The sequence below is a fragment of the Miscanthus floridulus genome, chromosome 18 (genome assembly GCF_019320115.1).
Source record: "Miscanthus floridulus cultivar M001 chromosome 18, ASM1932011v1, whole genome shotgun sequence".
NCBI classification, from domain to species: domain Eukaryota; kingdom Viridiplantae; phylum Streptophyta; class Magnoliopsida; order Poales; family Poaceae; genus Miscanthus; species Miscanthus floridulus.
In genome coordinates, this window is record NC_089597.1 from 97,460,058 (window position 1) to 97,475,112 (window position 15,055).

The 15,055-nt window shown below is 43.4% G+C and overlaps 2 protein-coding genes across 3 annotated transcripts; both read right to left on the reverse strand.

Moving 5' to 3' along the window:
• Positions 1-3,410: 3,410 nt before the first annotated feature.
• Positions 3,411-7,148, reverse strand: LOC136521874 (putative receptor protein kinase ZmPK1). Of its 2 annotated transcripts, none has more exons than XM_066515644.1 (2): positions 6,622-7,148; positions 3,411-6,045 (listed from the first exon to the last, which is right to left on the reverse strand). In XM_066515644.1, exon 2 carries the CDS (start codon positions 6,029-6,031, stop codon positions 3,584-3,586), a length of 2,448 nt encoding a protein of 815 aa, XP_066371741.1. In that variant the 5' UTR covers positions 6,032-6,045; positions 6,622-7,148; the 3' UTR covers positions 3,411-3,583. The 2 variants fall into 2 exon arrangements, with proteins under 2 accessions (XP_066371741.1, XP_066371743.1); XM_066515646.1 differs by having other exon boundaries at positions 3,411-6,491.
• A 695-nt stretch (positions 7,149-7,843) lies between these two features.
• On the reverse strand, positions 7,844-14,443 carry LOC136519911 (serine/threonine-protein phosphatase PP2A-1 catalytic subunit). Its single transcript, XM_066513298.1, has 6 exons — positions 13,846-14,443; positions 12,941-13,055; positions 11,417-11,525; positions 11,247-11,324; positions 10,283-10,474; positions 7,844-8,171 (listed from the first exon to the last, which is right to left on the reverse strand). The coding sequence occupies exons 1-6, from the start codon at positions 14,096-14,098 to the stop codon at positions 7,998-8,000; spliced, it is 921 nt and encodes a 306-aa protein (XP_066369395.1). The 5' UTR covers positions 14,099-14,443; the 3' UTR covers positions 7,844-7,997.
• Positions 14,444-15,055: the final 612 nt, after the last annotated feature.

Consider the following 15,055-nt stretch of genomic DNA (forward strand, 5'->3'; position numbering starts at 1 on the left):
AACCGAAAGGATTTCCATCGTAGGGGCATGACCACCTTGATTGCTCAATTAATCTCCATTACTATGACCTAACTTAATTGCCTCTGTAAAACACACGTTAGTCATAGTAATCTTGTATTGTCATTAATCACCAAAATCCAACTAGAGGCCTAAATGCTTTCAGTTAGTACAAGCGGCCTGAGATGAGACTCATGCTAGTGGGTTTTTTTTCAACGAAAAGTAGATGTGCAGTTGAAAACTTGAAATATGCATATACAACATTTGAGTGGATGGGTGATTATAGTGGCGCCGTGATTAGGGGGTGTTTGGTTCCCATAAACTAAAGTATTTTAGACTAAAATCTATACTTTAGTTGGACTAAACAGCCAAACACTTGGACTAAAAGTGGACTAAAATTCTTTAGTCCTTTAGTTCACAAAACTGGACTAAAATGAACTAAAAGGTGTTGGGAACACCCATGCCTCTCATTTATTGTCCTCTCTCTCTATTTTAGTTTATTTTAGTTCAAAGAACCAAACACCATTTTAGTCCACTTTTAGTTTATAGACTAAAGTAGACTAAAATTTTTAGTCCATGAACTGAAAACCAAACATGGCCTAGCTATACTTTTCAACATGCATCTATCTATCCATCGACATCCAATATAATTGAGGCTCCTTTATCAAAATTTTCATTTTTCGAGAAATAATTTTAATAAAATATATATTAAAATTAATATTTATGGTATATAATTAGTATCATTAAAAATATTTTTGAATCTAGTTTTTAATAAATTTATTTAGAGATATAAATATTACATGTATTTTTTATAAATTAAAACAAACTTACGCCACGGAATAAAAAAGCGACCGATAATATAGGACCTAGAGGGAATAATGTGCGAGGACGAGGATGGACATGCCTGGACAAAAGCCGGTGACTTGACTTGCCCCAGATTTATCAGTTCCAGTCGTCTGAGCACGAGCACCTCGTGGAATTTTGGAAAACCTTCTGCATTGTGTAAAGCTGGAAACAGTGTAAAGCTGTAAAGCTGGCAACAGTGAATCTAGTTCCAGATTTATCAGTTCGCTTGCTCGTAAACGATCGTAAATTTTCAGCTGGGAACAGTGTTTTTCTCTCACACCAAACCAGCCAGCAGTAAATAATCCACGATACGATACGGCCTCCCGAACAGGCCGCCAACAACTACCTCTGATGCTACATGCGCCCACTGTTTCATGTCCTAGTCATGTTAAAGTTTACGCCCTGGACGTCCGTCTATCCGGACTGTTGGCGGCGACGAGCCTGAAGACCCTTCATATCCTATCATGTCCTATTCTATCTATTCGTCCACTTGTTTTTTCATTCTATCCTATTTATCTATCTATTTGTTTCTCTAGAACCAGTCACGTAGAAATCACCTTAGCGTCGTGACCATGCTCCGTCGCGCTGCCTCCGGCGTCCGGGTGCTCACCGGCTGGTATCTCCACCGCGCCCGAGCATGGCCACCCGCCTCCCTCCCTCTCCATCGCGCCTCTTGCCCATCGTGGCTGCCCGTTTTCCTCCTGTCCCTTGCGTCGTCCTCGCCTTGCTCTGGTGCCAGATGTGGCTGCCTCTCCGGCCGCTTCCTATGCCACCCCACGGGACAGCCCTCCACCGACGGTGCATAGTAGATGAACTCCTCTGACTCAGGCGTATGTAGCCGCGTGGCCCTCCTATTTGTTGGCGTCGTGCTATGCCGGCTGACTTGACGCGCCTACACCCCCTCCTCGTGTAGATGTCTTTCGAGTCGCCCGTGCTGATGGCTGGCCTGCTCGTGGATGATCTTGGATGGCAACGGCATGGTGGCTTGGCGCAGCGGGGCCGCGCCCGCAGCTGCGCTCCCTCCGTGCGGCAAGCAACAAGGAGATGTGCGAAAGCACATGTTGCAAGCGTATGTTTCAATTGTTTCAGATGTTTTAAAGGTATGTTGTAAATGTTTCGTATAGATGTTGCAAAAGTTGATTGGGGTGTTGCATATGTTGCAATGGCTATACACGTATGTTGCAAGAGTCTGTTCTAAATGTTTCATCTGTTTTTCAGACGTATGTTGCAAGCGTTTTATCTGGATGTTGCATATGTTTTACGCATATGTTGCAAGTGTTTTATCTGGAAGTTGCATGTGGTTGCAACGGCTTTCAAGTGTTTTCGTGCGCTTTTAAAGTGTTCCAGACGTATATTGCACGTGCTTCATCTGGATGTTACAAAAGTAGATCGGGCGTTGCATATGTTGGACCCACCTGTCGATGCCGCCTGCTGCAGCTGCTAGGGCATCGTGCATGCGGTTCCCATGTGAAGTGGGCCTGGGAAGCAACCGGCACATGCACAGGCAGTCCCCGTGTGCTCGATACGAAGCGGGGTGCAGGTGGTCCCCACATGCGCGCGGGAAGCAGAGCTGAAGCGAGCGGTTCCCGTGTGCGACAGAGGACACGGGTAGGGGCGACACGTCCACGCGACGCGGGCGCGGAAAACAGGAGGCGCAGGAAACGAAGAGGTGTGCAACACAAGCAGGCGCAGACGTTCGGACGCTAGCATCTCCGATAAGTTCTTAACTATATATGTGATAAGTTTCAGGGAGATGTGCGTGATAACCCGTTGGTCGTCATTAATTTGGACAAATTTGTAGGGAGCAAATGTGAGATGTCCGTCTGTTTTTTTTTAGTGGAGTCCGTCTTTTTTTTTAAGGAAAGAGTGTAGTCCGTCTGGTCTACTTTTTTTATTTTTTGGCCATGCTTGCAGCCTAGCACGAAGGCTAAGAATTATCGAGCCCAAAGGCCCATCTGGCGCCGCTTCCGGCCCGCTCTATTCTGCTACACTGTCCACTCGTGCTTTGTCGTTCTGTCGTACAGCTGCCCGCCGCCGCCGGAGACGGGAGCAGCTGGCCGCAGCGCCTCCCACGGCGCATCAGCTATTCAGCTTGATGCAGGGCCTCCATACATACCCCCCCCCCCCCCCCCCCCCCCCCCTGTGCAGATGTAGAATGACTCTAGTTGTTAGATTTGATGTGTCCTTGTAATGTCCCCAAGGACCAACAACAGCAACCAAATTGGTAGGCAAAGAGTGTAAAATGTCACCTGATCATATGTTGGCCAGATAACACAAGCTGGTTTGTTGCCTGGCTATTGTTCCTTCCAATCCCGGCGAGCAGCCTAGCACAACCAGCCCCAACAGTTTGTGCATATGTGATGCTTTTTCTGGCTTCTTACATCTTTGTCTGCTCATCTGTGATTCCTGAAACTTCCACTCTAGCCCAAATATGATCTATCGATTATTTGTGCCTACCCCCAGCTTGCTTGGGACAAAAAGTCTCTGTTGTTGTATTATAATTGTTAAATTTTTATTAGGTTGTTAACAATTGTTAGCTGCAAAAGATTCTGCACTCTAATTGAACAAATCGTCATGAAATTTTACTTCACTAACAATGTTTTTCTGCTGCTTTAGCCTGCAGAGTTACAAGAAAACTTTGCATCGATATTTGCAGATATGTTACAATTAGCACTTCTTTTCTTCTATCTCTAAGTATTTGATAACCCTCAGCACAAAAGTACCATATGGACACAGACTTTTAGGTGGCTCTTACCATTACATTTGTGCCACTGACATCTTCTACTAAAACAAGTATCTGAACCACATTTTCCATGGTTGGTCTTCTATCTCTATCTTCCTCCATGCATGAAATGGCCAACCTCATCATTGTTCTTGCTTGCAAATTGTTGAATTCGCCATTCAGCCTAGCGTCAACGAAGTCGGCGATCCAAGATGGCTCAATATCATCCAACTGCAACTTTTCTTTGACCAGCCTTGATACCCTTCCAAGGACCATCTCCGCTTCCACATCCTCATTATTTTCCATGTTTGAGACGCGTGCTCCCAATAGTAGTTCCAGTAGCACCACTCCAAAGCTGTAGACATCAACCTTTGCTGTAATCGGGAGACTAGAAACCCATTCAGGTGCTAAATAACCTCTAGTTCCTTGGATCTTTGAAACATTTATGTTGGATCCACCTCTGCTCAGGAGCTTTGCTAGGCCAAAGTCTGCAATCTTAGGAACCAAGTTCTCATCCAGCAGTATGTTTTCAGGCTTCACGTCGCAGTGGATTACCCACTCTGAACACTCGTGGTGAAGATACGCCAATCCTCTAGCCACCCCTAGCGCAATATCAAATCTTTGCTTCCAACCAAGTAAGATTTCCGAACGCTTTCTGTCAGATAAGAATTTATCCAATGAACCATTCTCAAAGTATTCAGAAACCAATATCCTGTGTGGACCATCGGAACAAAATCCCCAAACTCTCACTAGGTTCATATGATAAATCCTGCTAATCACAGTTAGTTCATGCTGGAATTCTTCTTCACTTTGGTTTATTTCTGCTAACTTCTTCACAGCTACTGCCCTGTTGTCTTTCAAGACACCTTTGTATACAATGCCTGATGCACCCCTTCCAAGTTCATCCTTAAACTTTCTCGTCACCGACACCAACTCTCTGTAGGTGTACCTGCGAAAATGATTAGTTATCATTTCATATCCAGGCTCAGCTGGCCACACTCCTCTCAGTTCTCTGCACTCCCTCCTCAAAATAAACCATCCTAATACAACAAACATTAGCTCTGCCAGAAATATTGCTGATAAGAATCCATAGAAGTACAGATACTTTGATTCACTCTGATCTCTCTTAAGCATATCCAGAAAATCTGCTATGAAGTATTTATTTGTTGTACTACAGTCAGGACCATACTTGGGACCAAAAGGTTGTGATTGCGGAATTGAGGCCTCCAACACTTCTAATCCCTTAGGAATCTTGATGTACATGGTACCAGTACTACCAAGGTTATGCAGGGTTACACCACCAAGAAGAACAGACTTTGGATAGCAATCACCAGTTCCTTCCCAGTATGCAAAACCCTTACAATTGCAATCATGCAGGCACTTGTTCTTGCAAAAATCAAGAGAAACAAAATGATGGGCAGTCATATCATACCCAAAGAAATCGGTGTGGGGTAGCTTAGCAAATTTCACCATCTTTGCATCACAACTGATGTTGGTCTTTGGTCTGCAGCCTTTGCTCTGCTCACTTGGGTCGATGACTTCAAAACCAGGGGCACACGCACAAGCTGGCACAGGAGTATACACACATATTCCGTTTTCGCCACACAGACCGCGTACTTTGCAAAGCTGAGGAAAGGCCATCCATGTGACCGACCATGTTCTGTCTTCCATATTCAGACTGTATAATCTGAGGTTGCCATCATAATCCAGTGTTAGCCGCCTCGTGATCCCAGGACCCCAATCAGCAGCTGTGAAGGTTGCATTGTCACTTCCAAGGAAATGTCCCCAGGTATCAAGAGCCCCAGATGTACTGCTATTGAATGGCACTCTAAGCTTCTCCCAGATAGTCCTACTTGGATTTGGCCAATAGATAAAAGAAATATTCTTCTCATCATCAAACAGAGAAAGAAGGTACTGATCGTCAAAATGGAAGCTGTAGTGGCCAGGAACAAGTAACCTGTTAGTAGAGACCAGCTTTGTAGGAGCAGTAATTCTCTGTGTGGGTAACAAGGTATCAGTAGGAGAATCAAAGCTTTGCCACAGGATGGCACTATCTTTGCCCTTCACAACGAGGTTCCCGGTGCCCAATAGCCGAGCTTGAACATGCCCAGCATCCGAAGCGCTCACATTGTTGGTCCACACAATCTGGCCATTGTAATCTTTTAGAACCATGCTCCCGTCGACATCTAACTCGACTCTGGATCCCCAGGTGTACACAGGGTGGAGAGGATTCGCGCTCCAGATGATGGTTCTTTTGGATGATCTGGAGAACCAGATGGAGAAGGTGGAGGCATTGGGAGAGATGCTGTAGAAGCCGCAGGTGAAAGTGCCATCTGGCGAGTGGAGCACATCAGAGCTGTGCTCTACGGAGAGAGACGAACCCGCTGACAGGAAATCATAGGCTGAGACAAGCGAAAGCAGATGAATCAACGTGAGGAGGAGAAGACTGGCTAAGCTCTCATTCATGGTAGATGCTGCAGCTATTAATGATCAATTGCGTGGAATCAGATGAATGTTGGTCAGGAGAAGCAGGCGCAGAATCAGGGTTATCTTAAAATGGTGGGATATGCGCATAGGATTCAGGTTGCAATGCATTATCATCCATGGACTGAGCTATGGGAAGGTCAGGTTTGGAGTTTGGACAAAGTGGTATGTTCACCATTAGGCAAGTGCGCTCACATGAGTGGTTTGGAAAAGAACAGATTTAGAATTTGTGGTGATATGTTATGGTTACACACCTAATCATGTAAACTTTTGTACAAGTGCTTTATGGAGTATATCCAAAATGTAACCTCTTGTGCGAACTGAGCATAGGTTCCTTGTGGTGGCTTGACGTGGGTGCTCGCATTTTACTGGATTTATTCTAAAATTTAGCGGCGTTGTTGTTTTAGTGATTCGCAAAAAAAAAAATGTAATCTCTTTGCTCCTAAAGCAGTTCAATTATAAACAGAGAAAAAAGAAACTAATCAGGAGCGGATCAATTATAAATTATAAATTAGAGAGAAATAAAAAGAAGCTAAACCAGCTATGTTTTCAAACTTGTCATGAGAACTTACATCAACATCTTTAGCTTCGGAATTATTCGATTCTTCGTCATGCTCTCAGCAGGTCAACACGCCGCGTCTCCCTAGATAAGTTTGTTGCGTCGGTCTATTCTTGACCAATGTCCGCCTAATCCCGGGCCGGTACCCACCACTACGGAGTACACAACGACAGCTCGTGACAGACAGAAAAGCGGCTAATTTGGACTCGGACTCCGTTCGGGGCATCTCTGAACTTTCCACGCAGCTTCATCTGAAACCAGCGGCTCTGCTCAAGAAAACATGGTGCAGGTGGGGTAGGACGCATTGTTTAGGTCTCAAATGTATGTACCTTGTTTACTTTAGCAGAGGAAAAATGGTGACAAAAGCTGGAATGGTTTGTAGCTTATCACGACACTCTCTGGCCCTTCCAGACTTCCACTGTCACTTGCCAGCTGCCTGCTAAACTCGATGCCGGCGTTGGTCAGTTCCTGGTTTCCTGTTGAAAAGAAGCAGGCTTACCCATCAAGATCCAGCATGTCATTAGCATCGGTCTGCACTGGCGCGGCGTGGTGACCGACCTTTTACAATTATGTCCTATTGGAAAGCATTGCAAAAAGGGAGAATTACTTGTGTGTCATTAAAAAAGATTTTTTTTATGAAATTAAATGAAGATAATTTTTATATGAAAATTATAGATCTCGACGAGATCTACAACTTTCTAGTTTTGAATTTTTTCATTTGAAGTCGGTAAGATGCTCAAAAAAAATTAATGACATATTTAGACTTAAGGGTATTTTCGACTTTTCACACCCGCAGTTGCATAAAAAAAGTTAAAGCAATAACGCCAAAGACCGTTGAACTTTTTCAAAAGCATACAGGGCATTACGATCTTTTTTTTAATGACACAATGAATTCCCCCTTGCAAAAAGTAGTGTACAACGATGTCGAATTGTCCAACACGTACAATTAATGTTGCATGTTGCTTCAGATCTGAGTCAAACAGCACTGAAAAATCTCACCTAGCAAAGCATCACAATACACAGACAACGGAACATCGGATCCATTTCCTGCATATTTCCCTCTCGTTTCTTTTCTTTTTCTTTTTCCTTTTTTTTTTTGAACATCTTCTGTTCTTCTGGACAAAACAGAAGATATTTCGAGACAATTCTATTGCAGCTTCTCTTCTCTTTTGTCTCAGAATCATACAAAATGGAGATACAAGAGCAAAAAAAAAAAAGGAAAACCCAATGCCATGTACTTTCAACATCCTCTATGTTCTGAGAAGCGGCAACAAAATCTCCACGCCAAAGAATGCGGGGGTACAAAGCAGCTAGAGGGAACACATTTTCTAAGGAGATCTACAGGCGCAGGTGCTGCGGTAGAGAAGTTAAAAGAAGCCAACATGCTTACTACAAAAAGTAGTCTGGGGTCTTGCGCGTCATGTCCGGCTCAATTTGCCGCGGAGCTGGGTCGAATTGGAGGAAGTTCTGATCCATGTTCTCACCGATTTCGAGGATGGCAGCCATGTTCCCGCATCGGTAGCAGTAGTTAGGCGCGCTGAACACTGTCACAACGTTCTTATCCTGCATCACACAATACAAAAAAATCAAGATTCTATTCAATTTAATAATCAGTGGTTTGCCTAAGCCTGTGATGGAAGGAGAAACGCACAATTCACATAATATGTAAGAGAAAACAGATGTGCCTAGTCTGCTTGGATTAGCCTGTATCTAGGCTGTGCAATGCAGTCAACCTGTGTTTGGTTGCCCAAAGACTCTTATGCGGCCCTTGCACAGCAGATTTGGTGGTACTAAGAAATGCAGCACAAGTCAACGGACATACAAAAATAATATTGTCGCCTTCCCTACCTCTATTAAAAACATGAAACCTTTACTTGAGACAACTACCTACAACACAATCTAAGCAACCAAACACACTGGCTTGGGTTGTATTGCATAAGCTGTAATGGCTAAGGCTAAATGGCTAATGCAAACAACCAATCACACCCTAACATATTGCATACGTTTATGCTGGCTTGGGTTGTGTCGCGTAAAGCCTAATGCAGGTTAAGACTAGTGCAAGCAACCAATCCAACACTTAATGCATGGGGTAATGCATTGTCCCTTATAGCTTTTCTAATACATGGATAAATCATCATTTATTGCAATATGTCATTGCTTCTGAGCAAGCTATATCTTATGCAATGGAGTGATCCATGTCTTCTCATAAATGAACACTTCATCAACTTTTCTTTCGGGGAATAATTATGTCGTCCATTAGTGAATAAATCATGCTTAGAAACCATGCAATCTAACTGCTAAAACTTTGGCCGCTAAGATAGTGTTTGGTGATGTTAAGTCACGTAAATGGAAATGGAATCAGATTACACTGTAATCACAGCTGGAATGGGTGATTGCGATCTTTGTTTGGTTTTTAATGTAAACAGTATCACATGTGAAGAGTTGGTGTACCTACAACCGCATGCGTGCAACTGGACTAGTCAAACCCACCTCATGCACCTTGGGATTGGAGATGGGGAAGATGAAAGAGTGATTTAGGGCATGTTTGGTACTATGGAAGCTAATTCTCTGAGAGAAGTGATTCTCTGACTGAGAATGTTTCTCTATGATAAACTTTATGCTTATATTGAGTTTAGTGAGACTGGAGTGAATCGGAAGAAACTACTTTTTTCAGCTCCTGTCCCCCTAGCTCATTTCAGAGAATCACTTCACAGAATCAGCATAGAATTACTTCTCGGTAAAAAACTATTTGGCAGAGCTCCTCCTAGATTTATCCAGGAAGCTGCTCTCGGAGCCCTGCCAAACAAGCCCTTAAGATCATGCAGCAGCCAGCTACCCGTGGGAACCTGCTAGTGCCTCAGCGGCTAGCCTTGCCTCTGCATTTGACATTTTGACGTCACTTTTCTGATGTGCTTCGGCCCAGAATCTCAAGCAGCCTACAATGTGCCTGCGTCTCATCTCTACAACTGCAAGCAGAGTTTTGACTCTTCTAGCAAGAACAGCAGCTGTCACCATAGGGAAGGCAGAGCAAGCCATAGGACAGGGTAGGTCTGCCCCCATAGGGAAGGCAGAGGAAGCCATAGGACTCATCTTCGCTGAAGGGAGAAGTCAGTGGATCTCTGAACTGAAGGCATCAGCACGGGGCAGGAGCAGTTGGGGGGCTGTTGTGGAACCTTGGTCCCGGACAACAGCATGGGGCCCTGGAGTTGAGTCCAACTTCTGAACCTTCAGGCGTACCAAAGGGACTACCAGGGAACAGGGGAGAGTCTAATGGTGATTTCACTTCCAAATGGATGGAGTATTTTTTTAGAAAACCTAAATGGATGGAGTATTACTGTATAGGATCAATGTTCCTTATGTATAGGGCGTACCTAGTGCAGAGAGCTTCCGCTCTGTGCGGGGTCTGGGGAAGGGTGTCAGTGGCAAGCCTTACCCTCGCCTGTGCAATGCGAGGAGACCTCGACACAAACCCGGGACCTTCCGGTCACAGGCGGTAAGACTCTACCGCTTGCACCAGGCCTAGCAACAGAAATTATTATCGATAATTAGGATCCTCAGAAACTTCTGCAGGAATGGGTTCACGTACTTAATAAAAATGTCATGACAGTTTGGTAAACAGAACTCTGATTTTTTTTTTTAAACAATGGGTAGAATCGAACATGCTGGATACTAACCTGGCACCAATTGAACCCTTCCATTACAAGTTGATGAGCCCTTGAAATAAGACTTAGCCCATTTGTATGGTTGAATTGTTGTGCAATATCTTGGCCAAATGTGTATCCAGCACCCCTTGGTGAAATTCCCCACCCACATCGATCATCCGGGTCAGACCACAAAAGATCACACATAGGTCCTTCATGCGGAACCTACAGCCATTTTAAATAACAGAGAAAATATTAATCAAGGAAAACAAAATGCATAATCAACAAAATATTATATACAAGAACTATGATATTTATACCTTAAAGCCTAATTGAGAGATCATTTGTAAATCATTTAAGAACAATCAGTGTCAAGAAACTGAATGGCTGAAATATTGTAGGCTTCTACAGCCATGCAACCAAACAAAGCCCCCTCTTGGCCTCTTCTCTACCTAGCCTGGCTATCCCTAGCTGGTCCAAAATCTAAGCCAGGCAACCAAACAGCCCTTAAATCTCTTTCTCAATGCAACTAAGCTAGGAAGTAAAGTATCATGCAAAGTTGGAAATTGGATCCAATTGCTTCTGTTTTTCCTCGCGGAGTATTCATCTGGTCAGAATAGGAAACCACCCAACTGCAACAAGGTGAACAGATAATTCTGAAATCTGGACTCGTAGTTTCTAAGGTTCTTCTCACAACAAGACAAGAATGTGTTCTGGTCCATGCAGATGCAAAACAAAAGGTTCAATCTCTTCTTCCTTACTAACCTACCTAACAGATATATTTAATAAACGGAACTATCTATGTCTTGACAACCAGACCTGTTATGTCTATGCAGACTTCAGCGATCAACATAGATATCTCAAAAGAAACGGGATCCTTACCCAATTCACAAGAAAGATGTGCACAGAATAGTCTACAGTTCAAAATGTGTGACGTGTATAAATTATCCATAATCAGTAACTAGTTCACAGAAATGATGGAAAATTTGTTGCCAACCTCTTGTATGCGATCAAGGGCACGGATATTATCCAATGTATCCAGTGATGGAGAGAGACCACCATGTAGGCAGAAGATCTGCAAAATGGAATTTTCAGTTTTTGTCAAGTATAGACAGAACAGAATCACAAATTCATACCAATGTACTACAACATAACCAGAGAACTAACCTGGTTTTCTATAAGAGCTGTCAGAGGCAAATAATCAAACAAGTCTGTGAAGTACTTCCACACATTTGCGTTTCCATATTTCCGCAAGCATTCGTCATAGAACCCATACCTGTAGCCAAACATTTGATGTAAAGAGCACCCTAGCACTTTGGGTGCGTTTGTATAGTTGCATTTCACAATGTAGGCCAATGCAACAAAACAGCTGAACCAATGTATGCCTCATGGCAAAAGTGTGTTGTATTGTTGTTTATTGTAAGTAAACTTCAGAGTTCTGTCTGCTTTATAAACTGAAGTAATAATGGTTACAGTAGTAAGCATGTGATGCCATGACCCAAAACATCCTTTCCAAGCATCGATACTTGATTAGTCCATTAAACGTCCCACAGAGAAACTAGATTGTGTTTAAGACGTGCTGAGACACTCGCCTTCCATAAAGAGGTCAACAAATTAATATCAAATAATTGTTAGATAAACTAACCAGAACATTATGCAGTTGATTTGATTGTTGAAACTGTGAAACAGAAATCTATATTTGGTTTTCTTTTTTCCAAAAAAAAAATCTAAATGCGCTAACAGAATAATTCAATCCACAATTTTTTTAAATCTAGATCTGGTTTGAAGATTAAGGACTGACAGGCATGCAAACAGGGGCGTGGGTTGGAAGGATAGATAAGAACGTACGAGAGAGGTCCTTCACCTTATGTGGGGAATGTTGTCAAGGGTTTAAGCCTAGGTCTGATAAACATGCACTATATATCCTACAGTTAGGAAACCAGACCCAGTGATCTGCAGCTGCAGGTTCAGAATTCTATATCCTGTCAGTTATCCACATCTGAATCTACAGTAGTCTAGAAAATTTTTCCATCTCAAATCAACACTCACTCATCTAAAATGTGGATAGAGGCAGAGTGCAAGTTATGTTAAAATCCAATTCTCAAGAATCAAGATAGAGAGAAAGAAACCTGTGTAGCCAACTTCAGTATCAGCTTATGACTTTCTGGAGCTGAAACTAGGTTATGGAGCTCATTAGACCCCTTTCTACTATAACAAAACCAATAAGATGCTCATGAAAATAATACAAAAAATTGATTTGATTTCACAGCAGTTACATGATCACATATGTAGTCCAATTATTATGTCTGATGCCCTTGAAGGATTTAACACGGAAGTAATGTGTAGTTTATCTTAGACACGCATCGTTAATGAAAAACGAAGTAAAGAAGGCTGAAATGCTTTAGGAACCTGAGTATTGCAAAGAAGTAATGATATGGCTGGGAAACAGAGAACAATTTCCCTAATTCACTTGACAGTAGAACTCTTAAGTTTTAAGTCCAATTGTAGAATTCATTAGTACGGACTCAGTGTCCAGGAAACCCATTTCGAATTTACTCCCTCCATTCCAAATTGTATGACGTTTTGACTTAATAATGCCCTCATGTTTTCAGTGGCTGCGATAAAAAAAAAATTCTCATACTGAAATTAGTAATTATGTACTGCTGTTCAGCTAAAGGAATAGGAACTCACACTTGAGTTATTTGTCTGCTCTCATGATTTCCTCTCAATATTGTAATTCTGTCTCTATAACGTACTTTTAGAGCCACTAACAGCGACACAGTCTCCACTGAGTAGTAGCCACGGTCTGCAGAAAAAACCCGTAGTCAACTCAACTGTGGTATGGAAACAAACAAACTATCAAAAGCAATAGAAAGTTTAGATATAAAGACAGGAAGCTTCCCTAGTACCTTGACAAATTAACTGGAAAAGGTAGCATTTGCTGAAACACGTCTAATATTGCACAGCACTAGGACGCAACACATAAAAAATTGCAGGAAAGTTTAATTGAACCTCGTCCTGTTTGTGTGTATGCCCATATGCTAATGCTAGGTGACCTAGGTCCATAAAAATTGCAGACATAACAAGCATGTTTTGCAGACAAGGCTCTTACTTGTATATTCATCATAACTATTCAAGAATGCTTTACGTGTACAATCAGTGTGAGCAATAGTGTAGTGTACAATCAGTAGACAACACACATCTATGCCATAAAATTAAAAAGATTCACGTTTTGAACTTCTTATACACAGTAACCAGAAACATCATCTAATTGCCAATCTGCAGAAGTTTTTTAAGTCACTTAACAGATACCAAATCGACCAATCCATCACATAATAACGCCCGAAAGATTTTTTTTTTTATCTATGAAGCAACAGTGAGGAAGCCAAAATCAGCTTGAACAATCCATTTAGCATTAATAACCCCATCCATTTAACCATAACAGCTTGAGCGCCTCAGTTCCCAAGCCCGATCTATTGAAATTAATACTCCTAACTAATAACAGTCTCCAGAGAACCAGATCGAACCACCATGCAAATCAACAGATCGACCGGAACCAAGAACGAGTCTGGACTAGGATAGGCCGGGGGACTGACCGACGTAGTCGCCCATAAAGAGGTAGTTGGTGTCGGGCGCGTCGCCGCCGATGCGGAAGAGCTCGATGAGGTCGTAGAACTGGCCGTGGATGTCGCCGCAGACGGTGACGGGGCAGCGCACGGGCTGCACGTTCCACTCCTCCATGAGGATCGCCTTGGCCTGCTCGCATAGCGCCTTGACCTCCGCCTCCGGCAGGAACTTGCAATCCCGCAGCTGCGAGATCTGGCGGTCCAGATCCGCGTGCGACGGCATCGCCGCTGCCGCTGCCGCTCCGCTCTACCTCAAACCTCCCCTTCCCTCCGCCTTACCTAGTTCCCTCCGCCGCCGCCCCAGCCAGCACAGCCGAGGAGGAAGGAGGAGAAGCGCGGGACCCAGCAAGCCCGCCGGCGAGGAGGGGCGCCGAGGCGCGGGGGGTGGACGGGATCGAAGAGGACGGAGGTGGGGGGCGAGGAGGGCTAGTGCTTATGCCTCCATCTTCCCTCTCGCTTCGCGGTGTTCGTTCGTGGATGGGGGAGCTTTTCTCTTTTTTTTTTCTTTTTTTTCCTCGCTGTCTTGGTATTTGTTTTCGATTTGGCTTTCGGCTTTTTTTGTTTGGTTTGGTGATTTGGTCCTTGGTCAGAGTAGTTTTATGTGTTGTTTTATCAAAAGAAAGGCAAGGCGGCGTACTTTCCAGGTGGAGGGATTAGAGAATGGCAGGATGTTTCGTGGTGGGGATGTCTGTGGGTTTCTTCCATGATTGTTTGAATTTTGGACGAATCCATTTTAACCTACCTCCTATTTAGGGTTCCTAGCATTTTCGAATTGGAACCCTAAAGTTTTGACCTGAATTATTTTTAAGAAAAAGTTGAGGCACCGTCGATTTCCTGCGATAATGCATCCCTGAGCTAGATAGAACACTTTAGCTACACCAAAATCATTTAATCAACCACCTAGGAACTCAATGTGTCTTTATTTTTATTATTACTACCCACAACAAGCATATGTTTGGTTAGTCCATACTAGAACGAGTAAGATACCTGTCTAATTTCAGCACACAAAGGATGAGACGATTTTCAAGAGGGAATAAATCTCTCAGATGGTGGATATCTCTTGACGCGCTTCAACTAGTGCGCGGTTGAGTCCACTATTGTCCCTTCGTCGCCCTCGCACACGCATTCAGGGCAAGTCTATATCGGACCCACTATTCTCGTCGCCATCTTCTACCTTCTA

What these genes read in the sequence shown, in the direction of transcription:
- LOC136521874 (XM_066515644.1), bottom strand. Translation starts at nt 6,031, where the DNA reads ATGAATGAGAGCTTAGCCAGTCTTCTCCTCCTCACGTTGATTCATCTG.
- LOC136519911 (XM_066513298.1), bottom strand. Translation starts at nt 14,098, where the DNA reads ATGCCGTCGCACGCGGATCTGGACCGCCAGATCTCGCAGCTGCGGGAT. An exon ending in CCCTTGATCGCATACAAGAG is followed by an intron (nt 10,475 to 11,246) that starts GTTGGCAACAAA and finishes AAATGGCTGTAG; the next exon opens with GTTCCGCATGAAGGACCTAT. An exon ending in AAGGGTTCAATTGGTGCCAG is followed by an intron (nt 8,172 to 10,282) that starts GTTAGTATCCAG and finishes TGTGTGATGCAG; the next exon opens with GATAAGAACGTTGTGACAGT.